The sequence below is a fragment of the Zonotrichia albicollis genome, chromosome 13 (assembly GCF_047830755.1).
Source record: "Zonotrichia albicollis isolate bZonAlb1 chromosome 13, bZonAlb1.hap1, whole genome shotgun sequence".
Classification (NCBI taxonomy): Eukaryota; Metazoa; Chordata; class Aves; order Passeriformes; family Passerellidae; genus Zonotrichia; species Zonotrichia albicollis.
In genome coordinates, this window is record NC_133831.1 from 22,474,582 (window position 1) to 22,501,515 (window position 26,934).

The following is a 26,934-nucleotide window of genomic DNA, read 5'->3' on the forward strand; positions in this document are numbered from 1 at the left end:
ATTAACTAGGTGCAAAAATAAATAGCACCTTTATAGACAAATGAAGTCATGAACCCAAAGCAACAGTATGTAAGAAAAGCAATAAAATGCGTGCCAAAAACTTTACATAAGGTAATTCAAGAGTGTATCTCATTACACAAGGCAAAACTCTTAAAGAATCACATGTTTAAGATCACCAGGTCAAAAGCAACCAAGGAATTTAGTGCTTCAACTTGCAATTACATGTTACAATCCAGAATTTCCTCATCTGCACTAGAAACCTGCCCTGCCAGACATGAAACAAAACCGTGCCCAGGAACATGATCTGAACTGTTCTACATTACAAGTGCCAGGAGCTGCTGGCTGAATTTTTTGAAGTCAGCTATGAATTCCTTGACTAAAACTGAAACAGATCAACCAGACTTTTCTGATACACAGCACAGCTCAGGTGAACCTCCTGAAGGAAAGTGGATGACAGAATCATGGGCTCAGGGTTTGCAGGGGAGTTACCCTATGAGACCCGCAAGCACAGGGCCAGAGCTGTTCCTCAGCTGTTCCAGTGCCACAGTAACAAAACAAATTAATTCCCTAAACCATCACCTGTCACTTTATACAAATTATCATCCTAAATACCTAACCTGATCAGCTTTGCCAGGACTATGTATGAGGACAAAATGAATTGCTGTCAGAAATGACACATGTTACATAAGTGTCCTGATCAAGGCAAGGTAAGGATTTTTCACTGAGTTATTCCACTGCTATAATTGAGGAGGACCTTCATGGAGTATTATTCACAGTGTACTTGTTTCCTCAAGGAAGGGAAGGTGTAGATACTTATGATTCCAACACTTTCATCTAATTCCCACTGTGTCTTTAACCCCATAAACATAAACTCAAAAAGGACTAAATAGACATTGCCCAGCACAGGGGCTTCCCACTGTCACATTAATGCACACTTTGCCTCTCAGGGATACATTCCAGATTGATGATGAGAAAATTATCTGTCTATTCATACATCAGTCCCTCCCTCACAACATCTCTGAGCCCATCAAGTGAATTTATCAGATATGTGGCTATCTCAGGATAAAGGAGTTAAAAGAGTTTGTCAAAACAGGCATCTGGGAAAAGAAGCCCATCCTGTTGCTCCTCCACAGGAGTAAATGCACCATGGTTTTTGTGTTTTCTACGTGACAGTCCTCCACACACCAGGAAGGCAGCTGAGATTTCAGCCTGCCCTTACACACCTCCCAGCACCTGCTTCCTTTGCACAAGGATCCACTTCAGCTCAGCTCCTTCCCACCTTCTGCCCTATGTGGTCCCTGCAGCTTTGCTCCACTGCTCCATTATCTCCTCCCCCACCCTCCCAAATGGCCTCTCAAGCCTATCAAGTTACAAGCTCACTTTGACCACAGAGGAAGAGAAATTGTGCATTAGTTGAACACTTGAGACCACTGCAGGGCAGAGCAGCCTAGGAAATGCCCAAGTGTCTGCCCAAGCAAGTATTACTGAGTGTATCTCAGGCCTAAGAGTTTAGTCTGGATTATCTTACCCTGTAGGGAAAAAAATTACTCATAAGAAAGAATGATTTACAAATATTACTTGAAGCAGCTTGTTCACAGAAATATTTAACACCAGTAATCTGCAGTGACTTGATCCTTTTTTTCATCACTAAGTGATACTAAACCAGTGCTGAAGTTTCAACAGAATGTGACCTTAAACAAGGGTTATGTTCAGCCTCACCAGCAACCACATGAAAAAATGTAACACCCCATGCTGCATAAAGGAAATGAAAGAAAGACAATTTGAAGAACACCATTTTAGAACAACCCAGAAGGGACAGAAAAATCTCGAAAACAGTCTCAATTTCAGTGATGTAGATCATGTTTCTGCTCACTCTCATCAGCTGCAACACATAATTTATGTAAATATTGATCTGAGTCTGAAGGACACTATTTCCATTGTGCCAGTGTGATGGGTTATTAAAGCACTTGGCTGCAGGGCTGAGGGACATTGATCAGCAATGACAGCTCTCATGGTGCTCTCTAGCACGAGGACAAACAGCAGCACTGCCTTGAAATTAACTGCCTTGTTAAAGATACATGAACAAAAACAGTTTGGCTAATTTTTTCCTCCGTGAGAAGGGGATATTTCTATAGCACAAGTGCTTTATTGCAATACTGTGTTTAGAAAAGAAAAAACAACCCAATTTCCACCTTATTACATTGGGGTTGAGTCAATTTTACCTGATGTGTGCCTAAGAGGGAATGCCACTACCAAAAGTATTTAGCGGGGTTGCTGAAGCAAGATAAATGTTCATATCAAGATGTCTTGCACTGAAATGAGTTTGAAAAGATGTGATTTGGCAGGCAGGGCTGTGCTAGGTCCCAAAAGGTGCTCACTGAGACCTGCCTTACCTGCTCAGAGAATTACAGTCACTTACTGAAAGGATTGCTTTCCTCAGTTCATTTTTAAATATCAGATCTGGAGCCTGCTCACCTGCCTTGCTCCAGCTCTTGCCTTTGAGATGCCAATCCCAGCAAGCGACAGGCAGGTCACTCCTTGTCACACCAGCTGGGCACAGCCAGTGCAGCACCCACCAAGGGAGGTTGGGGCTGGAATGGACTGCCAGACTTCTCATGCTCAAATGGGAAGGACAAGGTAACAACAGCACAGTGATTTATACTTCAAAGATGACTAAAAAGATGTAGAAGAATCCTGTTTGCACTGTTTCTGAATACCTTCAATCCATACCCTTGTCCAGTTACTGCTTTTAAATTTCCTGTGTTTAATGATTATAATTATTGGCCAAAGTTTTCGGTCGTCTTATATTCTGCATGATGGTTAAAATTTTATATTGCTCATGGCAAGAGAGGGAGAAGAAATTCAAGCTGCAGTTATGATATTGCAGCTGATGTAATTTATCCCAGAGACAGACATGCAGACAAAGGTTTGCCTAAGGAAACTGCAGTGTTTACACAGAAAACATTGAGATATTAATACAGCTTGTTACTGTCACTTTTGGAAAGGTCACCAAGCCCATCCCACAAAAACATCTGAGAAGTCTCTGAACACACATTTCTGGGACATGGGAAAGCATAATTCAGGAAAACACAGTTATTAAACCTGAACTCCATTTTGCCATAGAAGCAAAGATTTAATAAAGATAATAGTCCTTTTTAATGGCAGTAAACAGCTTGAAAACATGCAAGCATGAATCATACCCAAATGCAGAAATATTAACACCCTACCATGCATGGTACTCTGCCAGGGACTGAAAACAAGTTCTCAGTTTTCTGGTATTTGCCCCATTTTTACCCTGTGAAGTTTTACATACATTTGCTTTAACCAACTGTATACAGCAGTCCCATAGCCAAATTGTCCCAATGCTTTTTCCATCAGGGAAGCAAGGGACTAGATTCCAGATTGCTCTGCAGCTTACCCTAGTATTCTGGTAAGGCAATTAATAAGGAAATAAAGAGCAAAAGTGATCACAACTTCCTTAAAATCTCAACAACCGTATCTATTCTGTCCTCCACCATTCTACTTTTGTCAGGGAAATAATCAATTTGCTTCTGATAGCAAGAGGATGAAAAGTATTTTAGATTATGCAACAATACTATATTAGAAGCTGATGCCTGACATTATTCCCACCAAAAGCTTGCTAAAACAGAGATGCAGCTGACATTACTCATTAGCACTGTGAATGTAAAAACTTTGGACAAGACTCAGCCATTAGTATAATAGCAAGTACCACACAAAAGAAAATCATAATTAAAAAGCTTAAATTACTTTTTTAATGTCAGCTTATAGGACCAGAATGCAGCTATTTCACCCAGGCGACCTTAGGTCAGTCCTGTCATGATGTAAAATTAACCACAATATTGCAACACTTTCAGTGGATGTGATCTCAAATAAAATTGAATTTTAAGCTTCACGTTGACAAAACAATTTTGCTATCCCCAGTGTAAAGTGCAGAGTAAGGAGCTGGAGCGTGAGTAAGGGCATTCAGCATGGGGTAACATGCTCACTCCTTGAGAGCACCATTGGTTTGCAACATTATCACTGCCATCTCTCTCTGAAATGGCTCAAGCTTTGTAGGGCAGTGCCAGAAAACCTGCAGAATTCAAGTGCTATCTTAGCTTTTCTGGAAAGCCTTCTTTTGACAGAACTTGTAAACAATCTGACAGGCCTGCAAGCCATAAAATGCAAGCACACCACTTGCAGGTGCAGCAGTAACCAAAGCACCTGCAGCTCTGCCAGAGGGGAGAGGAGCACTTAAACACTGCCCTGCTGATAGGAATCAGCTACCAACAACCCAGCCTCACCTGCTGCAGCCATTCCAGGGCCAAACATCTAAATGCAGATGCTTTGGGGCAGAATTCAGCTGCCTAAGTGCCTGACACCAGAATGACTCCCGAGCTGCCCCAGGGTGCCCAATCTGAGCTCCACCCTCCGCTCCAGACAGGTGTTGTCTCCTGCAAACCCTGTGATTGCCTTGCAGAGATGTGTCAGGTACCACTGGGCAGCTAGAACAGCACCAGGAAAAAGCTGGGGGGTTGTGGAGTTTTTTATTTGTGGCCCACTGAAAGCCTTCTTATCTAAATGCACACCAAGCATAGGGAATTGCACTGCAGTGCAGTTTTACCCATCACATCTGTCCCAGTTCTCTGTTACAGCTGTATCCCTACAGCTTCCCTGGCATTTCTTTGCAACATTGTCATGGCTCCCGAGAAAGGTTAAGAACAAGCAGAAGGGAGGCCAGTTCCCCAAAAATCCCACAGGGAATCATCCCAATCATCACTTTTGGCCATGGAGAGAATCTCTACTTACTTTTGATACTTTCTTCTTCGATCCATCAGTACTTTCTGCTTCTTCATGTTCCTTGACACCTTGAGTAAGATTTGTGTAGTTGACCAACTTGCCAAGCAGAGATGACACTTTTGGTCGTATATCAAGCTCCTCCTGTGGAAGAAGACAACAAGTCAGCTTCTGCAGTTCACAGCACTTCTGAAGAGTGGCTGGGATCACACCTTCCTGGGCATGCCTGAGGCTACCAGGGAACACACCACAAAAATCACCCAGGAAATGACAGAGTATTTTGCTGTGCCTCAACCACTGGTGAGAGGTTTTAATTTTCTGAAAGGAAAAGGCCAAAATGTCTGCACCATGTGAATCATTCTCCTCAGGTGCTGAAAAGCATAATTGCAGCAATGAAGAAGTGTGAGCCTTAGAGAAAATGAATGTGTAGCTTGCACGTACCTCTAATGTCAACTCACATCAACAGATATACTTTTAAAAAGGTCAAGCTGCCAAACAAATCAGAGATTTAGTGATTAAACTCTGCTTATTGCAGACAAGTATGCACTCTGATGATTTTATTACATTTTCAAAACTATATTATCTAATTCCTGTGGATCTAGACAAAATTCTCAAGAGACACATGTATGAAGGGCCTCCCACCTTTATACTCATCCCATCCAATTTTGTTTCTGGTTTGGGGCAGGGGGGAGGAAAAAGCCCCAGACCAAAATCATCCCCTTTCCTTTTCTCTTAAATTTTAAAGTTTTGCATGTCTGATAGCACAATAAGGAATTGTATGGTAAAGAGAAACAACTTTCCACACAGGAAATAAAAACCAATTGAGAAAGATTTCACTGTCTGCAGCTTTATCATATCTTTGGGTATCACCTTGAACAGCTTCTGGTGGCATCAGTAGCATGATGTTCTTTGTACATGATGCAGAAATGGACCCCAAATGGGGTCATCCCTAAAGGGATGACATGAGCCAACCACCCCTTTTCTTACTCCTTCCTGTGATCTGACCTGCAGTTGACATGTTTAAAAATCTGATCACAATTCCTTCCAGAAGGGGCTGAGACAAGATGTACCACCTGTTCAGCACAGCAGCATGGCCTGTGGGATCCTGGTGGATCCTCCTTTCACTCAGTGCCACAGGAGAGCCTGCACACCTGGTGTGGTCCTGTGCTTATGGAAAAGGCCTCCAGCAGGAGAGCCTGCCCCTCCTTAATTCCAGATATTTACAGTTAACAGAGTTTTAGCTCTGCCTCACAGACCCAGCTGTCCCCACACCTGAGCTCTGCCACCACACAGGACCTCCCTGCCTGCTGGTGCCCCGACAACAGATGGACACCCACAAAAAGGCAGGTGGGGGAGAAAGATGTGCTCAATCCCTCCCATCATGGAAGATCACAAATCACATTAGAAGTACAAAAACCAGCCAGAAATTACCTCAAACAAGGCCAGATTTCTGTCATAGTAATCGCCTCCTTTGCCAGCTTCCGAACTGTTCAGGAAAGGACTGTTTTCTTTATGGTTGCCATGACCTGTGAAGAAAAAAAAAGCAGGTTTTGATAAGCAGAGAATGATGCTGTAACCTTGAAGAATCCGTAGGGAAAAAACTCATTTGGTTAATTGAATTTGTTTCTTTTTAGTACCTCAAGTCATACAATGTTAACGGTATCAAAGGTGTTACTCCCAAGGTAGAGTTATTTCTATTTCTACTCCTCTGTTTCATTAAAATGGAATAAAAAGTCACCTCAAAGTAAAATTCACAAGTGGGTTCACAGCTACAGTGCTGTATGTGCCTGGTGTGTGCTCACTTCTGTAACTGTTTTTGTACAGAACAGTGGCGAGCACTGGGACAGCTCCTGTGCATTCAGGAATGGCTGCTAATGGTAACAGCAGCCTCTGAGCTGTGTGCCCAAACCAGTCAGATACATTTAGTAAAACTGAACACTTCAAAGGCAGATTCAGTAATGACAATACAAAACAGCCCCCAAAGCACCTTTTTAGTTCTTAAATGCTGTTGGTTATTCACTATGCCCACTAATCCCCAGACATTCAACACCCTTACTGTGTTCTGAACATTCAAGCTGTGCATTCTTCAGGCTCCTCTTACACTCCTGTACTAAAACCTGATATAATATACACTAAAATCAGAGCATTCCCATATGCAATGAACAATGTTTTAAAAAGAAAAGAACATGGAAGATGAGTAGATTTTCCTGTAGCAAGTAGTAAAAAAAAAAAAAAAAAGACAAAAAAAAAACCAACCAAGGGCACTACAGTTTAAAACAACCTCTGAGGGGGAAAAAAATTAAATTGACTTCCATCTTCAAAATAAGTTCTTGGACCTATGTCTCCCATTACCCTCTGCTCAGCAAACAAAAATTCTTCTCTTTTGTCTGTACCTCTTCACTCTCTGCTCTCCCAGCCAATACAAATGAATTATTTCCAAGAGCATCTCCTTAAGAAAGGATTAATCCAAGGAATACCTTTTTCTATTTACAAAAGATGTAACCACTACAGAAATGAAAAATGAAAGAAAAAGACATTATTTTCTCAAATGAAAACACTACAAGTTAAAATACTCCACATTGAATACACCAAAAGTGAGAGATTAAACATCTGGATTTTTGGGTGCATCCTTTAAATGATTACAGTAATCAATTCAACAAGGCTACACTAAATTATTGTAATACAATCAAGCAAAAATCTCTCTGCATTTTGAAATTTGAATCAACTTACAAAATTTACCTAACAGCAAAGAGGAGACTCCTCCCCTACACATAGTGATCAGCACAAACCCCACTGTTACAAAAGTTATTGTTTTAAGCCCAAAAATTATGAGAACACTCAGTCCTATTCTTACTGAGGGGAAGGCATGCATGGAAAGCAGCACAATTTTCTGGAAATTGTTGACAGGTGCTTTGAACAAAACTGTTGGAAAAACAATATTCACAAAGAACAGAGGGATTTTATAGCTTCTGTAAGTAAATACTTAGCTGACCAAAAATATATGAAAAAAGCAGCCTATTGTGTTTATGTGCTCAGTGCCCTTCTCACAGCTCTGACAACTGACCTCAAAATGTTCATGAGCTGCTGCCTTTACAAGGAAGCTCAGCTTATTTGCTGACCCCACCTACCCATAAGAGATGCTCACTTTGCTGTAATTGTAGAATTTTTTACATTACTACAGAAACATCAGTAAGCTTAACAACACAGCATCAAAATCAAACAGTTACCAACTTAAGCAAAGGTTAAAATCTGCAAAAACTGCTTGCTTGCTGTATTTGTTATGCCTATACTGGAGTATATCAGATCAATTTTGCTGCAGTGTGCTGCAGTCCCGCCATCCTGTTGTGGTTAAAGTACATTTACAATTTTTGCTGAGGAAATGGAGTTATCTGCCATACACCTTTCACTCATTAAATTGGACACAAATGATGGTGCAAATTATGACATCAACAGAAATACTGCTGTCTGCTTGATTCTCCAAGACTCTGGTCTCTGCAGTATCTTCTCCATTACACTTATTAAACACAGCAAGGTCATGGCAACTTTGGTTTGTTTCCTCAATTCCTGTATTATGGTCCTACATTACATAAGAAATCCTATTTGCTGGTTCTGGTGACAATGTTGGAAATATCAGCCTGGTTTGTTTTTGTTTTTTTTATAATCACTGAGTGATTTTTAAAGCAATTCTTTGCTGCCTTAGTTTTCCTCCTTCCATTGGGGACCCTACCTTATCACTGTCTCAAGTCAGCATAATGGGTGTTCTTTTACTTATAACACTTGGAGAAACTCTCAAAAATTTTATGTACAAAATCCTGCTGTTGCCAAGGTACATTCATACATTCAATCTCACTTTTTTAAACAAGACTATAATTCTTTTGCTCCTTCTAAATGCCTTTGTTACCATAATCCACATAACCTCTCCTTAGTTAAGAAAGATTACTTCATACCACTCCTTGAGCCTGACAAAGACCAGTGACTTTAAATGAATCTTCAGCTTGACTGTTATTATTTTTTAGATGCATCTTCATTTTACCACCAGTGAATTTTTCACAATTGATCTGTTCAGAAGACCTCTCTCTCTATATATATAAAGAGCTTCTATCTTCTCTCTCATTCTCCATTTATATGCTCAATTATCACTCAGACCCTTCCCATTAGACTGTCCTTCCAAATTTGACCCTTTGGCATGCTGGCTTTATACACCATCCTGCACACAGGAAGCCCAAACTGAATAGAAAATTCAGTAGAACTAGTTACTGGAAATACAGTATTGATTTTGCAATTCCTAGGGCACATTTTCTTCCAGATGGTTCAGATAGAGATGTACTACAGCTTTTTACCACGTTCACAGCACCAGCTCCATTGTCCTGAAGTAACATACCTATGAATTACTGCAGACAATGCACAAATAAAACTGAACTTTCCTGCTGATATACTGAGGTGCCACCTTAAAGTCCCTCTCAAACACTGTACACTTTCCACAGAAGTGAAGGAGTGTAAGTTTATATACAAGTTCTTTACAGCGACATTCTAGTTCCACAAGGATGGAATAAGCAGAACTGGAGCTGCAGAGATGTTTGCTAATTCAAGACTACTACATTGATAAGTTCAATACAGCTAATTAAATGACAGCCAAAAATCACCTTCACAACAGCTGCATGTTCAATGCAATCCCTTCTTTACAGACATGTTCTAAATCAAAGCATTCCTCTCACTTTCTCTCTTCTCACATTGTGCTTTCATTTCAGGAGTAAAACCTCCAGCAAACAACCATTTCCATACAGCAATCACAACTGTACTTTGACAAAACACACCAGAGACTGCAGCACAGTGCAGAAAAAACTTTCTCCAGTACATTCCCTGTGCCAGTTAGCAAGAGCAGCAGCAGCTTCAGAGAGACTTACTTGTGACTGGAAATACACTATTAATTTCATTCCCTGTGCAGTGAGCAAGAGCAGCAGCTTCAGAGAGACTTACTTGCACGGGCCGGGCGCGTTATCTCCATCAGCTTGGGGAGGGAGCGGATGTGGCCTCGGAAAGCCACCCTGGGGAATTCCTGCCCCAGCTGCACCCGGGGACACTTCACATCCTGAGGCACCAAGTCTCCTGGGCAAGCACCATCCTGTGACATGGGCACAGTGCTCCACATCCTTAGTTATCAAGCCTTTGGTCCTGGCCAGTAGCTATGGTGTTAGTTTTTTCATCATGCAAGATTGATTTGCAAGGAACATTGCTCAAAGAGAGAGCTAAATATTCTGCAACAGAGAATAATTTATTTGCCTTAGTCCCTAATTAATCTCAAATTTTGAGGTATTCAAGCTGTATTCCAAGTAGGTTAATGTTTCCTCTTCACTTATTTCATTGCTTCTCAGTCTTCATTATCTTTCAATAATTAAGGCATTTTATTTCTGAATCCTACCTGTTCTCTTCCAAACCAATAATTCTATTTGCAAACACCATGTCTACTATACAGTTATCTAAACATCTCCAGCAGAGTTCCCTGAACATTCTACTCCCCTACTCAGAGACGGGCACAGGTCCAGAGAACAAGCTCCTCATCCTGTGGATCACCTGAATTCCCTAAAACATCAGAGATGATCCATGGAACAAAACCTAAAACCCTCAAGTGTGCACACTCCCACATACAAACACACAAGATCAGGAAACAGAATAAAAACAATAAATGGATGTCCAAACTTCTGCGTCACAGCCAAGAAAAAACACTGTCACTAAACTGTAGCAGATATTCTACTGACTGGTTTTACTTTGTTCTCCTCCAAAAGGTTAATGTTGTCTTTACTAAAATAAAATAAAAAATTCAAAAGTATTAAGAACATGGAGGACACTATTCATGCCACTGCTTTCCTTCTGGAAGAGGATTAGGCCAGACACAGTTTCACTGCTTGAGCATGCTGAATGCAAGCCTTTTGTGCAAGCCATTGTGCTTTCTTAAGTAACCGAGGGATGAAATCCAGAATTTAAAGAGAATGACAAACAAAAAACATACATGAAAGTAACTAGAAGATTAGTGAGGACAAATGAAAACTGAACAATTAGGCACAGTGATACATACTTTACACAATATTGTAAAGAAAAGAACAGGAAACTTCACAATGATAAGACCTACCAGACTAAAATAATCATTGAGAAGGTGGCAAGAGCAGTTGCATGACTTGACCTGTCAAGGCTTTTTTTCCTCTACTGCCAGTTTCTAAACTCCTTTACAAAAAGCCACCACTCCCCTACTTCATCACATTCAGATAAAGAAGCGGAAATTAGTACATCTTTAAAAAACTACAGATTGTTCCATCAGGACATGACTAACCCAGAGATGCTCACCTACTCATGGAAACTTCATCTACCTGGCAAGTTAAGACGTGCTGAAGGCACAGATGGACAGAGCCTGACCAGCCTTAGTCTGACCCACACAGACAACAAAGTGAACAGAGCAATACAAATCAAGCTACAGCAAGGTTAAAACATCAAAGAAAAAGCAAATTCTGAAGAGGGCTGAACTTTGATAAGAAACTTCTGCCACTTTGCTTCTCCAGGCACATCAGAGCTGAGCTGATGGCAGCTGGCAGAGGCACACAGAGCCTGCTCCCAGCAGCTCAGGAGGAACAGAGCCCCCAACACACTCCAAAGGCAAAAAAGCTGCACAGAGCTCCAGACACTGCTGGGACAGGGGAGGGTGGCACGCAGGGCTGCCACAACCCTCCCGGCCTCAAGCACCAAATCCTAAGTGAGGGACTAAATTTCTTCCGATAATTTCAGTGAGAATCAGAGTTCAAGTCAGAGCTGGAACTGAAATGCTCAACTTGACCAAGAAACAAGTTGGTTTATTTACCCCCTTATAACCAACAAACAGCAGGTATTTCCTAGAAAACCAGCTCAAAGGACAGCCCAACATTCCTCCCCTCAATGTAACTTAATTCCTGGAGCAGTGTAGAGTTAGTATCTCACTTGTAATTGTACTATGCATGTACAGGCTCCTTTGTGTCCACCACAGTAACAAACACTGTGATGAAATAGCCTGTCTAGCAGCTAACACCACATTTTGCAGTTATTCAGACACTATTTCACAAATATTACTGGCCACAAAACCTGTGATAGTTAAGGGCACAAACTGAACCATTTTCATGCACAGGGAACACTACCTGATTTTTTTTTTAATTACAACAAAAAAATATTCATACTTCTAATATTTCATCTACCAGTAACACTGGAACCTAAGATTAAAATCAGAACTGATACCTAAGTAGTTGCTGCAGGTTTCCCTTAATGTGAGCAATCTAACAGCAGGCTGTTAAAGCCAACTAATCACACAGGCTCACTCCTCACTCAGGAGAGGCTCAATTAGCTGACCCCTGGAGTGCCTCTCTGTGCATGCACCCTGACATGCTGCAAATTACCACTAAAGAGAGCCTAACCTAAATAAAACCCTGATTTACAGATATTGTAAGACAGGCAAAATGTATCCCACTTTGGAAAGCAAGTTGGTTCTGTTCTGATTTATTTGTGCTTTGTCAGATGTTCATGTGTCAGTATGTTCTGCAAATTTCTACACAAGTGGCAATTAAGACACAATTCACTTTGATTTTTGACCACAAAATCAAAATAGGTTAAAATTAAGATTGTTCTCACAAGACCTAGAAGCAAATGAATAAACCCAAGGTAGGTTTTCTACTGGGAAAAAAAAATGGAGAAACAATGAGATTGCTCCAAACAGATATTATTGCATAATCAGGTTTTCTTAGTCAGATTATTTAGAGGGCATTTGTTCACAGCCTTGTGGATAAAGTTTTAATATAAAAATCTGCCCATGTCCATTTTTATCACACTTTGGGGGTTTGGTTTGTTTTTAACAGCTCCTGAGACACCATTTCCCAGATGTCAATGAGGATCATGCTCACACTGTTCCTCGCAAAGGCTGTGTGAAGCTCAGAGTGCTCTGCTCATCATTCAAGACCTGCATGTCTGGGAATTGTTGAGAAACAGAAAACCCTCAACGAGGTGTCCAAGAACCCTGGTATCTCCAATCCCCAGCAGCCAAGCACTCAGGAGTGCTGCTGAACTAAACCAAGAGACTCAGTCTAGGATATAACCTAAGAAACACGCAGACAACAATTTGATTTCAAATGCATTCCAAGTCTACTTCTATTCATGTGGTTCCTCACATGTGGCTGGACTAAACAAAACTCATTCATCCTCAGAACTGCTATGGAATATTTTTCTTGGTTCATTCGTGAGACTGTACCAAATAATTCAATGCACAATTATGCTTTTGCAGATATCACTACCTTGACATTTCATTAACAGAAATCAGATATTGCTTCTTTTCTTAAATTGCTTTCCACAATTTAGCAAAAATCTTAACCCAACATCAGCAGCAGTCCAAAATAAAGATAACTTTAAGCAATAATAAAAAAAGACAGCCTATTAGAAATACTTATTTCTCCATGGACAACACACAATTAGCCAGAAACACAAAGAATTACTAAAATGAAAATTCTGGTTACAAACTCATTTATGGCAGTAGAACAGGCTGCTGACATTACAGGATCTGATAACAAGGAATACTTATTTTCCCTTTAGCTACAAAGTAATCAGTAGCACCCAAAGCACTTTTTTCATGAAAAAACAGAAAGTCGTGATTTAACTTTCATATATTTAAAAACTGAAAACAAGAATTCCTTTATTTTGCAGTAAGAAAAAGACAAAAGTACCAAAGTGACATTCCAAGCTCAGAAAAAAACATTTCTCAAAATGTTTTGAAAAGTCCACTAAGTTCTTGTTTTGAGGCTGGGCTGGTTTAGGTGGGGGGGGTTTAATAGGATTACTGTATTTACACCAGAAATAGGAGAAACAGGAAATAACCACTATTGCATCTAGTTAAACAAAACTCATTCAAACTACAAACTAGGCATTGCTAATGAAATAATGAATTGAAATGTTAATGTCAGTTCACACAAGACCTTGGGCTACCAGGTCATTTCCACTGAAGGTGGAGGGAAGCACAAGCTGTAAAATCCCAGCTGACCCAGTATTTTATCAAAATAAAGGCCAAAGTCACTCTAGATAAGAACGCACGCAACAATGAGGCTGATGAGAGGAAAGCACAGCAGAATAAAAAGACAGATCTTTCCCTGGAGAGCTCTGAGATCCTCTGTACTTGAAACACAAGCTCAAAAAAATCAGTTTCACTGACAACACTGAACACTCACATGCCTGCTCCAGACATACATTTCCATCAGAAACTGCAGCTTAAACACCAAACTGTTGACATCCATGCTCAAGTTAACAGTATATGTTGTTCATTCACTATTATAACATTATTATGCTATGTAATAACATTATTTACTTCACTGTTAATTGACACTGTCAATATAGTTTTGAGTTTACTGGATTTTACCCAACTAGTAAAGCTGTGATTCTTAAGACTTATTACACACTACACTGCAGTTCACATTTATCATCAGCAACAGTGATGTCACCTATGAAAGTGACACAAACAAAGCAAACTGTACCCAAAAACTAAAATAAAAAGCTGTATTATTGATATTATAATCATTCCTCTGAACCAGTTCAGAGTTCAAAAGATGGCACTTGCTTGTGCTCTGCTTGAAAGGAACAGCCAAAACCTTCCCGACAACATCCTATGCAACAGATAAGCTGGAGCAGAGTACAAAATTAAGTATACAATTAAGCACAGATCTTGGATTTATCCCAAGATAAACACCTGTGAAGACTTCTACTGTACTTTTCAAAACTGGATTAGAGAACAGCCGTTCCCATCAAGTTGTCTGACCCTACAGAACTCAAAGGATTTAGCAATTTAATAACCCTGTGTTTCCGAAAGAATTATTACTATTTTTCAGTTAATACACTGATAGTTCCAGAACACTTATAATTCTTTATAAGTGCTAATATCAGTATAAAATACTTACCCTTTAGCAACAGTTCTTTGACATTTTCAGTAACTTGGTTTACCATTATTCTTCTTCCAGCTCTTAGCACATGCTTTAGTAAATGCCTCCCCTGTGAAGTCTTGAGGATTGGACAACTTTAATAATATTGTATTTCCAAAAGAACTGTTTCTACCTGCTCTGCCAAAGTGCTGGCTGCAATGCTGAATTGGACTGATCTCTTTCAAGAAGCAAGAGGTCCTTACAGAAAGTTAAGCTGACACTGATATAATCCTGGCATTATAATCCTTTCAACACCAAGAAAATACACAAATATCAGGATCTTAGAGAAAATCTACTTGTGAAATCCAAGCTCAGCCACATTTAAGAGGCACATTGCAGCTGTTTGCACACTTACTCAGAAAAGCGTGGCACAAATCTGCTGCTGGCTGAGTGTGGAACCAGAGAGGGTTTTAAACCTGCTAGTGCCATGAAAAGTGTAGCTCTGTGACATTTGCCCTGCAGGCATTTCAGCTTTCAAGTGAAAACAGTGATCTGTTTCTTTCCATCTTCAATACATTAGAATAGGGTGACCCATTAATGGATGAACTACATGTGAGATCGCCAAAAAAAAAAAAAATAGAAGCAGCAGGATTAAATGGGAGGTTTATATAAGATACACAAGAAATACTAACTTAGAGATTCTCAGCACTTCATAATTACCAGAGCCCTCACCATTCTGCCCATGCACAAGGAGACCTCTGCACACCAGCACACACCTCACTAAGGCTTAGCTACATGATAGGGTAGGTGCAGTCACCAGGAATACCTGGGTCAATAAAGATGCCAAGGCACTTTTGAGAAATTGGATTTAGGAACTCGCATCACTTGGGAGCTTTCATAATATAACCTGTCACTGTCAGATGAAAAAAAAAAATCCACTATAAAAACAACCTTTATTTCACTGTAATCCACTTCAGAGGTTCTTTCATGTGAAACAGCTCCAGAACCATTTCTCACGATTATCCTCCCCGAAACTCCATCCCTTCACATGCATGAGGACACCTCAGATACAGCACACCTTCTATCAAAATACAGGGAGTAGCATTCTGGTACTTTCCCTGCCTCAGGAAAAGCCTCTTGTCTTGCTACAAAATGTTTCCACTGTCTCTGAAAGACTGCAACATACATCTATGAGACCAGTATGCAGATTCCATGCAGTATTCAATTCAAACTCACATTTCTTTCTGAGACCAAATACAGAAGATTCTTTTCAGCCCTATACATGTGCAACTGACCAGGGCTTCACAGCACAAAAGAGAAAACGACAAAAAAAAAGCCCAAAAAACCACACACCACTATTTTGGATGTACCTGTTCCCACCTCCTGACCAACACAGGGCAAAGAAACAATTGTACAGGCACAAACCTTGGAGTGAGAGAAAGCAGATGGGAACAGTGACCCCTAAAAGCCAGTATTGCCACCAGCTCACAAAACTTCCTACAGGGAACAAGTATAAAGAAATAAGGTAAGAGCCAGGATGCTCCATAGATACAGAAAATGACAGAAGAAAGGAGATTTAATTACTTTGAACATTTCAATGTATGTACATTCTGTGTATTGCATATTACACAATGCACATTTACAGACATCTATCTACTATCACCCATTCCTGGAAGACAGCGGAAAGACATTGGTAGCCACTTCCAAGCTGATTGTGAAATCCTGAATGTCATTGGTTTTCAGTCAGTTAACTCATGCAGAAAGTGCTGAACATCAGATATTTCTTACATTTGAGAAGTACTGTGTTCCATGTGGAAACAAAGTTCACGAGAGTTTGGGGTTTTTTTAAGCCAAGGAAAAAGGAAAGGGGGAGGGTGTTTCAAGGAGGAAGGAAAAAAAAAGAAAAAAAAAGTTAAGCAAATCCAAGGATGACCTTTCAGTGTGAAGTGCTACAAACAGCCAAAACTCACTGTAACTCTGGTCATCATACTTAGAGAAATTACAAGTCAGCATGATACTTCTCCAAGCAAAGGGAGTCACTCCTTCCCAGTGAACATCTCAGAGGGTGGAGAGAGCTCTGACACTGCACATGATAAAGAGAAAACCACTGTTCTTCTTAAATACAAATATTTTGACACACATTTACAAAGAGCCCACAAGTCTCACAAAAGAGCACCACACATTTCCCACAGTGCAACACAGCACAGATCAAGACAAATTCAGATATCTGGAGAAGCCACAGTGGCTTTTACCATCATTTTATGCAAAGTTCATCTGTTTGCAAGAGCATCAGAGCAAAGTGGGTATAACAGAATAGCTTAGAGAAACTCTTCAAAGAGCAATCAGCAACATTAGATCACTTTTCTGCTTCACTAGTCAGGAATTAGGTAGCTGCACATAATCTAAGTCAGCAAACACTCCAAGATGTATAAGAGTGAATTTGCTCCTGCTAAATATGTGCTTCTAACAAAAAGTCCACAATACAGCATCTTAAAAGGGCAAAGGCAAAATACTGCAATTAAATAATTCTCTCTGTGCTGCCTTGAGTCACAGCTTTAAAGTTCCTTGCATGTGTGCTAGAAGATATCTTAGCACAAGGCAGATAATCATCCCACTGTCTGGTTACACAGAATCGGGATTTACCAAACATGACTCAACTATACCTCCTCTCATGATTGGCCACCACGTGTCAGAAATTAACCCCTGACATCATCACCAGATTTCCTGGAACTCAGAAACACGTCAAGAGTGAGTGGTGTGTGCTGGCCTAGACAAAGAGGACAAGGTAAAAGTTCCACACAGGAGCTGAAGCAAGGGTTGGCTTGGGATGCTCTCAAAGCAGCCGTGCCCCAGCACAGGGTGCTGAACACAAACAGGAATGAAAGGAAAGGAAGGGATGCTGTTGAGGGGATGGCAGCGGCCAAGTGGCACTACTGCCAAACACTTCACATGTGAAATCACAGGCTGGACAGGTAAAACCTTAGCAGAACAAAGCCCAAAAGATACAGGAGCAGTAGATGTTAAAACCAGATCTGCAAGACAATTAATGAATTTGTACCTTTGTGTCAGCTCTGGACACAAACACATACTACAGCAAGCAGTAGAAGAAGTAAGACCAATTGTACTATTTAGGAGAGGATCAGCAAGACAAAGCTCCTGAATGCAAAGGGAAGGCAGAAGAGGAACAGTAATGTGCTGCCCTCCATCAGAGGCAGCAGCAGCTCTGCCATCCTCTAGAATTACTCCCAGTCCTGACTCAGATGTGACCAGAGCTGGACTTTGCACACAGTAACTAAGCTCAGGGCTACTCAGCTTGCAAACAGAGACACGGTCATAAAACAAATCAGCATTGCTATAGATAATTTTATGGAAAACAATTGTACGGCAGGGCACAAAAACTTGTGTTTAACTGCAGCAATCAGCAATGTAAAGTATGCAAGAGCAAGTCTCAACAAATTTGCCCTTCTTAACTCAGCAAATGAGCAGCTTCTAATGGCACACTCTAAAAATCCTTTTTTCCCTTTGACATGGAAGTGAAAGTCAGAAGGTTGTACAGTCTGCTTCATGATAAGAGAGTAAATGCAGTGATTGAATGATGTTCCTAATCCCTCAGATAAACAGAAGAAATTGCTGGCTACTGGTAGGAGATGAAACTGAAGGCTGGTAATTAGACTGCAGGGGAAAAAATCCCATGTAGCCTTGTTGAGGCATAATTACCTTGAACCTCTCCACAGCACAGAGTGCCTCTGCCCTACACACAGCTCTGCCAGGATGTGGTTACACAATCCCTGCAAGGCAGCCCCCAGCAGCAGCTCACAGCTTTGATTCTCCTTCTAAAGCAATCGATGGATGGCATCCTCATGACAGGACAGACCATGTGCCAATCAATGACACAGCTGGGCTTCTAGGACAATGCAGGTCACTTGGGGGGAGAGAAAAGAGCTAATTAAGCACTCTGCATTCAAGAGGATGGACCTGTGGGCCAAAAACCCAGGAGACATGAGGCAAACCCAAGATGTGAATACCTGTGGAAATGCTGGCACACCACACCTTACCCAGAGGAGCTTCCTGGAGCAGCACTGTGACCATCACACAGGTGGGATGATGATCACCCTTTCTGCACCCCCAGCAGAACCTCCTCCCTCTCCCTTTGCCCAGCCCTGCCTGGCACTGGCCTCTCATCCTCTGCTCAGCAAAATGCCATTTCATTTACATTTCCAATAAGTCTAAAGCTGCATCCAGTCAGCAAAGCATAAGTGCCAAGTTATCAAACTTCCCCATTCATCCATCAGCTAATTGAGTAAGAGCTTTTTGGGGGCAATTAGCACTTTATTCTGCATGTCAAATTCCATCTCTCTGTCCTACAGAGCACAAAGAAGATCAAAAGATGATTAAGAAATAACTCCACCTGGTACCTTTAACAGCAACAAAAATTTGAGAAAATGTATTCCCAGATCTGTTCTGACCTGCACCTCTGCTGCTCAGACATGATTTAACACTGCTGGAAAGTAAACAACTTTCTTTTCCAAGCCACACCACCACAAAATCTAAAGCCCTATTAAAAGCCTGCTAGGAAAAAAATCCTTCTCATTTACTCCAGGAACTTCTTTTTATGGTTCAGAAGTGACAGTTGTGAAATAGTGTTTAAAATAAAAGCTATAGGGAACAAATAGGCAGTAAACAGGTTACAAAATAACCTCCAGACACAGTTACATACATACATATATATATATATATATATATATATACAGTTACAGTATACAAAATGTTGGCATATTCAAATTCCAGAGGTTTATATGCATTCTAAGGGCTGTATTTTTGTGTAGACCTATCAAATTTAAACACAGTCACATTAACTGTCATGTATTTGAGTCTGTGAAAAGACTAATTTTTTGTGTACATATTTTATGTTGCCTGCTTAAAACAAAGATATTGTTTGCTTGGCAATTGCTACAGCAGCCACTGTGAAAGATGCTCAGTCCTCCATGCATGACAAAATCCAAGTATGCTGAAAGAAATCATCCAAAGCCACTGAACTGAAAGAACAAGAACAGTACTACCCATTGCTAAGGGATCACTTGGCAGCATTTAAACAGTTGCCTATTGAAAACTAATAATTAAGAAAGAGGTTTTACTAAATCAAACAAAAAAACCCCTGAAAATTTATTATAACCTAAGAATAAAAATCAGCTTAGTACAATTAAGAGATGAAAAATTTCCAATTCAGAGGTTACTGAAGACAAAGGAAACATCCCCAAATTGTAATTCAAATAGGCTTTAAAAGGGTGCATTTTTCTTCTCTGTAATTCAGGTCACGGAACAAAGTATTTAAAGAACAACCTTGAACCAACAAGTTGCAGATATGGATCTTTCGATCAAAGAAATCTTGCTCCACGTTTTGGTGCTAACAGCAATTTTTCTGTAATTTAAAGCAATCTGCACATTATTTGTTGCATCACAATCAAAAACAGATGTAAATCCTTAACTTGGTCTTGGAAGGGGAAAGTCACCAAACGCAGCTTTGCTCTCCCTGTGGCACCGGGTATCCCCCATCCTGTCACCTGCACTTCAAAACAAGGAGTGCTCACTAACTCTGATCTTTCTCAAGGTGGTTGTGCCAACCTCAGCCAACAGCATTTATTAGGTTACATTTTTAGGTTTGGCTACATTTACAAGGCAAAATTTATTAGATTTGGCTACATTTCCTAGTCAATGAGACTGCAAACTACCTTAAGTCTTCATTCTACACAGAACTTTAAAGCAAAAGCCAAAATTAAATTTTACACTGAAAAGCACACAAAAACTTTAATTTTGTTGCAGCAGGGAAAAGAAAGCAGATGTCACTATTTTCTTTGAGGAAGTGAAACACTGAAGAAATTTGTAAGGATAAATTGAATGACACACACAGATCAATTTTATACATGAGAGAGAGATGTAAGACAAACAACACCCAAAAACGTACTTAAAATTCTTTAGAAAAGTTCAGAGATTGTATAGGAGATATCATTTCACATTATTAAAATATTCCCAAACTTAGACTCAAGTTTGGAATGGCAGCTTAGCAAGCACAGTACGAGATTATTACTTAGAAAATCCATGTCTTTTCATGGATTTTTTTTTCTTTTCTCCAACTGCTTAGCCTTCTAATGCAGGTGTTCTCCAAAACACCAAATATCTGCAGCTGCAGAACACCAACAGAGGCTTGTTTGGGTTTTTTCAACAGTCTTCCTTTAGGTTTTTGCACCATGCAGACCCACACACACACACGGGTACGGAAGCTGTTTTCACATCTCTCAGACATATCACAGAGATTCTTCCCAGAGCTTTTTCAAATAACTGGAATACCAGAGAACCCACAAAAAGGCCCATGTTTTCCTATATTTAGCCGGATCTCCTGTTCACCAGCAGCTGGCACCACCATCCCCTTGGTACTGGACAGCTGCAGCCTCTCAGCTCGGCCCCAATCACTGCACAAATCAGAAGAAGCAGGAGACATGCTCAGCAAAAACAGCAGTTTGTGCAGCAACAAGAAGTTTTTTGTTTTCCTAGACAAGCATTTTAACAAATTAAACCTTCCTACACTACAAGCCAATAAAATAAAATACAGGTATCAACCACAGGCTCCAGGAAAATGAGCTCCTCAGAAGAATTCCTTTGATTACAGGGTATAAAGAAGTATGTACCACCTCCTTCACCCACCCAGCTATTATCAACAGCTAATTATGTCACAAAGGACTTTTCCACTCTCACTTTTCACATGCCAAACTCTTATCTTTCCTTATCTGAAGCAAGAGTCCACTTCTCTATGCACCTGTATTGCTGAGAAAAGCATTGTGGAATTTAGCACTGCAATCATTGCTGGGCTAATTGCTGATTGCTCAAACAGAAAGCAAAAGAATTGAAGAAAAAAAGAAAAAGGAAAGAAAAGGAAAAAAGCCCTAACAACAAAAAAACCTTCCAGGACTTCTAAAGTATGACCCTGCTGCTAAGACCCCTTTCAGGATCTGCACTGAAAACCATAATTATTGCTGTGGATCCCACAAGTACTCTTTCTGAAAAGAAATAAACATTGACATATTTAGCACTGACAGGACACCTCTACTATCTCCAAATTTATATATCATACTTTTCACAGAAGGGAAATCAGATGCCAGCAGAACAGAAAAATAAACCCCTTCCTATCAAAACGCCACTACACTGAAAAAGATGCAGTCTCCATTCCATTTTCAGTAAGAGAACAATTAACAAACCACCAGAAAAGACAGTTCACTGACATCAGTACTGCTATTCTCAGGTTACTTTCTTTTCTCTGAAACAATTCAGAGGTTCTGCCTCAACTCCACCCCAGGCTGCCTCCTCTATGACCTTTCTGCAGCTTTTAGGCAACACAAAAAATGCTGAAGACGCCTGTGCTAAGAGATTATGCAAAAATATTCCACTATGACCACCATAACAAACAGTGCCATTTAGCCACACTGCTGCCAGCAGAGGTTCTTAAGATAACTTAAATGAAATTTAGACATGTTTCTGTTGTCCTATTTAGCCCTACTGTCTAATTTATTACATGACTAATTTTATCTTATCTCTGAACTTGGCCAAAACACCTACATGTAAGAATTAGGCACTTTGAAGAAGAATTTTTGAATGATTGATGTGTCCCCATTAAAAGTATCTTCAGACACATCTCATGTGAGCTTGCAAAAGTCTTGCAAAAGACTGAAAATCTTTACAGTAAGTTACCACAGATTAAAGCAGTGAACCAGGAAGTTTAAAGCAAAAGCACACTGCTATCTCACCAGAACTTTACCCACATTTTCCAAAGCAGCTCACTGCAAATGAGCAGCACAACCTGCTGCTGCACAAGAACACTGAGCACACTGACACAGAATCCAAGCTCGAGGTAAAGGTCCCAAGTCTAGTTAGAGAACTCTGGGCTTGGAGGAAGCCATGTGATAACTGGAACATGAGCAGAGCAATTCCTTGGCAAAACCAAGGGTGGCAGCTGACCAAAGCTAGTTAGTGACACCAAGCTGATTAGTGTCTCATTTCCACACAAAAGTCAAGGGAAGATAAATAACTTCCCACAGGACACATGACATTGCCACACTTTGGTTAACTGGGTGCACAATGACTGTGGAGCTGAGATTTCTATTAAAGCAAAGTGTATTTGGTTTTTCTAAACACTGTTCAGACCCCACTGTCCCTCTTTTTGCCCTGTGTACCCAACCTAATATGCTGGCTTTATTTCAAAGACAGAGGGGATGCCAAATTCACATTTCTCATCCCTGACGATCCATAAAGAAGGGCTCACGTGTTTATCATAGGATCACAGGATAATTCTTTGTACTTCTTTTTCTAAATGAAAGATGTCAAAGTCTATTATAAGCAGTGGCAGTCAGTGGAACCTACTTAGAAATAAAAGGCTGATTTTATTCATAAGCAAGCACTGGAACTATCTGACAAGGCTAAATTATTGCATACTGACTAATGCCTTCTTATGGAAATGGTTGACAAGAAATTCTGTTGCAGAACAGTTACACATCTGCAGATGTGAAACTTGATGTCCTAAAAAAAGCAAAATTCAGGAAAAAAAAAAAAAAGCCTTCAAAACCAGAGATATGACAAATGAAGGCAGCGGTAAAAAGATCAAACCAAAAAAAGAATCCACCAGAATCATAAGCAACAGCCTAAGACATTGTGCAGGGAGCACTGCACAGCACAGCCTGCAGACTGCTACAGAGCAGCTACAAACAGCTGCAGTGCCATGGCCACACTCGGCAAGGGCCATGTCCTTACTGAGTCACCTCAACCCATCCAACCAAACTGAGCAATCCAAACAAGTCCTGGAACCAGGTTCTGAAGAGCAAGCTGACTAAATAAAATCTTCCCAGCAGAAGGCTCACCAGAGGAACTGCAACCAGTTTCTCACACTGCCTGTGGTGGGGCTATGTGAGGGCACAGACAGCTGCACATGGGCACTGCTCTGTGGGCATCCATGTGCCAGGAACAACTGTGGGCACTTGGGTAAGGCCAGCACCGACAACCTGAACTCTGCACTCAAGTCACACAGTTAATCTTATCTCCAATCAGGGGCATCCCCAACACCAACAAACCCCTCCATGAGCGCTGTAATCAGCTGCCACAGAAGGCTCTGCAGGCTCCAGCCAGTGCTGAACAGCTCGGAGATATTCTGCCTTCAACAAGAGCTGCCACCTCTGCTGTGTCACATTATCAACACCCCTGTGTGAGAGGCCAGGGTAACTGCACAGGATGTAGAAACCAGCACCAAAACCGAAAGGAATAACACAAGATTGAGCTCAGATTCCCCTCTACAGAGCTACAAACCAAGAAACCCAGAGAAAAACAGAAAAGGCTACTGAGGAAGAACATGCTTGTCAGGACAGGTAGGCAAGACACATATCTTCATACACACACCCCGAGGATATGAAACAATACTTAATTACTGTGAAAGTAAATTAAAAAATGGAAGGTAGTAAGAGTTCAAACAAAAACAGAACTAGCTACCATATATTAGTAGAGAAATTACTAGATATTTATTAGCTTTAAAATAGAGAGACTCAGCTAACTTCCAGCAGCATGGCTGTGCACTGCAGCTGGGACAGCAGCACGTTAGAGGCAACAGCCTGCCAGTAACTGATGGACTGTGACAGGAGCTGAGTGGGAATCCTGAAGTGGGTTGGTTGCACACATCCTACAGGCAGCCTCATATAAATAAGAGGTGGTTTGAGTTGGCCTTCCTTTATCCACCATGGCAGCAGCTTCCACAAGCCACACTTACCAACCCATGGCCAAAGCTAGCTACTGGAAAAAGCATTCCAGGAGGTGTCCACCTCGACCTGCTGAGACGGGTAAAAAACACCTGTTACTTTCATACACACAGGGACTGCATGGTAAGTAGCCTGAGAGTAAAACAGTCCTATTTTACAAAACAAATAGGGCTGGTGCCTCAAACTGTCTGTAGTAACAGACAGCTTGGGAAAAGTACCTCCTTTTCATCACCCTAAAACACCCACACTAGCCACGGAAAGAACGGGCATTAGGGCTATGTGAGCTACTTGGTCTTCAAAATCTAAAATTTCCTTGAAAATGATACAAAGTAAGAAACTCCCAGAGAACACGTACTGAAGATTGAAAAGCGTATTCTCAGAGAAATTAGCAAGTTAACAAGGCAGAACTGAACTTTGTTCTTATGGCAGTTGAGTATCACTCAGCAAAATAACCCTGTTGCCTTCCTTAAGCACAGGCCTGAGGCGTGCAGCTCCCTTCAGGGATTACTGTACATTCATTACATTTGCAGTCAGAGAAGTTTGACTGCACAGGCAAGGAAGATCAGGTCAGGTGTTTACTGCTTTGTCTTTTGTTGCCTAGAGTCACTCATGATTCACAGAGGGTAAGACAGATTCACCAGATGAACCCATGGGAAGATCCTCTTCCTAAAGGTTACAGAAAGCTAAACATAACCAAGGCAGAAAAAAAAAAAAAAAAAAGGAACAGATTGCACAAAGAGCAAAAACAACCTTGTACCAGAACTATATTGCTGCCCAAATCTAAGTGTCCTTCACATTCCCAATAGTAACACTCACTGTATTTAAAATGATTTATATTTAAAAGTCACAGCAAAACACCAAGACAGGCTGAGCACTCCCATCAGCTGCCTAGTTAAAGAATGTAGTTCTCACCACCCAAAATCCCCTCCTACTTACGTGTTCTTCTGAAATTGGAATAAATTAACCCCCAAGAAAAAGCAGCAGCTCTGCCTGGCAGGAGAGTTGAGAGAGCCACAGAAGCACAAAGCACTTGCTGTAGTATTCAAGGGCCCGGTTTGCAGGAGAGAGACCTTGCAGGGCGGCCGCGTTTTTTAAGATGATATAAACAACTAAAGCAGACACCGTTAAATTCGGCTAATTTAACTGAATTCTCTATCACCCGTTTATTTTCGCAGTGGAGCACTGAAAACATCTGAGCCTATCTCCACGTTCTCTTATCACCTCCGGAGAAGGGAGCCTATGGGAGCACCGATAAGAGCCATACCCGGGCCAGCCCCGCTCCCCCCGCACCCCGGGCTATCACCCAGCGCCGGGGGGGCGGAGGGAACCCCGGGCTGGCTCGGGGGAACCCCGCACCAGGGCATCCCCGGCTGCACCGCCCCGCTCGGCACGGCACGGCACGGCACGGCACGGCACGGCCCGGCCCGGGGCTGGCACGGGCGGCAGCGCTGTCCCGGCGCGCCGGGCTCCGCGTCCCGGCCGTGGCAACAGCGGAGCCGCCGCTGCCCGGCGCTCCCGGGGGGCTCCTCCCCAGGGCGCGGCGCCCCGAGCAGCCCGGCAGGCACCGCCAGCGCCCCCGCCTTTGTCCCGGCCGCAGCCGGCGGCGGCGGGGCGGGAGCCGCGCTCCCCGAGCCCCGGAGCGTGGGCACCGCCGCCCCCCGCCCGGCCGTGCCCGCTCACCGTCGGAGCTGACGGTGTCGTAGGAATCGCCGGGGGCGGGCGCCGCGGCCGGCTCCCGGTAGTCCACCCAGCTGAGCCCTTCTACGCTGTCGTACTCGGCGCGGGGCTTGTCCTCCACCGGCACCACGGTGAAGTGCGGCATGGCTGGCGGGGCGGAGAGGGCTCCCCGCGGCACCGCGGCGAGGCAGGCGGGACGCGGCGCGGAGCCGGCGGCGCATTCCTGCCCCGTGCGGTCACTTCCTCTCAGGAAACCGCGCTCCTCAACTCCACCCATTCCAGAGCGAGCGCCGGGGCGGTGCGGATCCCGCCGCCCCCGGGGCCGCCGCGCCAGCACCGGGCGCGGGGGCGGGGGTCGCTCCGCCGGGCGGCCGCGCTCGGCGGCGGGGGCGCGGAGGAGGGGCCGGAGGCGGCGAGGCCGGCGGGGGGAAGGGGGAGCCTTCCTCCCGCATTCATCGTGACAGGAGCCGGGCCCGGGGGCGGCGGGAGCGGGGCGGGGCGGAGCGGGCGCCCTCCGCCGCCGCCCTCCCTTGCGGACGCTGCCGGGCCGCCTCGGGGAGGAAATTTCCCCTCCATCGTGGCCCGGGCTCCCTCCCCTGCCGCCGCCGCCGCCATTTGCTAGGCGGGAGCGATGCGCGGAGAGCGGCGGCGGGGATGGAGCCGGGTGGTGCAGGAGCGCCTAGAGGGACGGGGTGGTGCGGGCGAGCATCACCAAGTGAGCCGCGGGCAGCGGACCCGGGAGCCCGCCGGGCCGGGCAGTGAGA

At 42.6% G+C, this 26,934-nt stretch overlaps 1 protein-coding gene and 1 long non-coding RNA gene across 4 annotated transcripts in view; both read right to left on the reverse strand.

Annotated features, from left to right (window-relative positions):
- Positions 1 to 26,570, reverse strand: part of SLC12A4 (solute carrier family 12 member 4) — a 47,056-nt gene extending 20,486 nt beyond the window's left edge. Inside the window, exons 1-3 of one of the 3 annotated variants that reach the window (XM_005488870.4) lie at positions 26,174 to 26,570; positions 6,229 to 6,323; positions 4,810 to 4,941 (exon numbers count right to left, since the gene is read on the reverse strand). In XM_005488870.4, the coding sequence (XP_005488927.2) occupies positions 4,810 to 4,941; positions 6,229 to 6,323; positions 26,174 to 26,447 (501 nt within the window). In that variant the 5' untranslated portion in view covers positions 26,448 to 26,570. Of the gene's footprint in view, positions 1 to 4,809; positions 4,942 to 6,228; positions 6,324 to 9,774; positions 9,962 to 26,173 lie in introns of those variants that run through there. The other 2 variants (XM_005488872.4, XM_074551241.1) reach the window with 2 other exon arrangements.
- LOC113459495 (uncharacterized) lies at positions 9,963 to 26,144 on the reverse strand. The gene is made up of 3 exons (XR_003380795.2): positions 25,430 to 26,144; positions 24,505 to 24,565; positions 9,963 to 10,052 (listed from the first exon to the last, which is right to left on the reverse strand). It is a non-coding gene; the product is annotated as an uncharacterized LOC113459495 (long non-coding RNA).
- Positions 26,571 to 26,934: the final 364 nt, after the last annotated feature.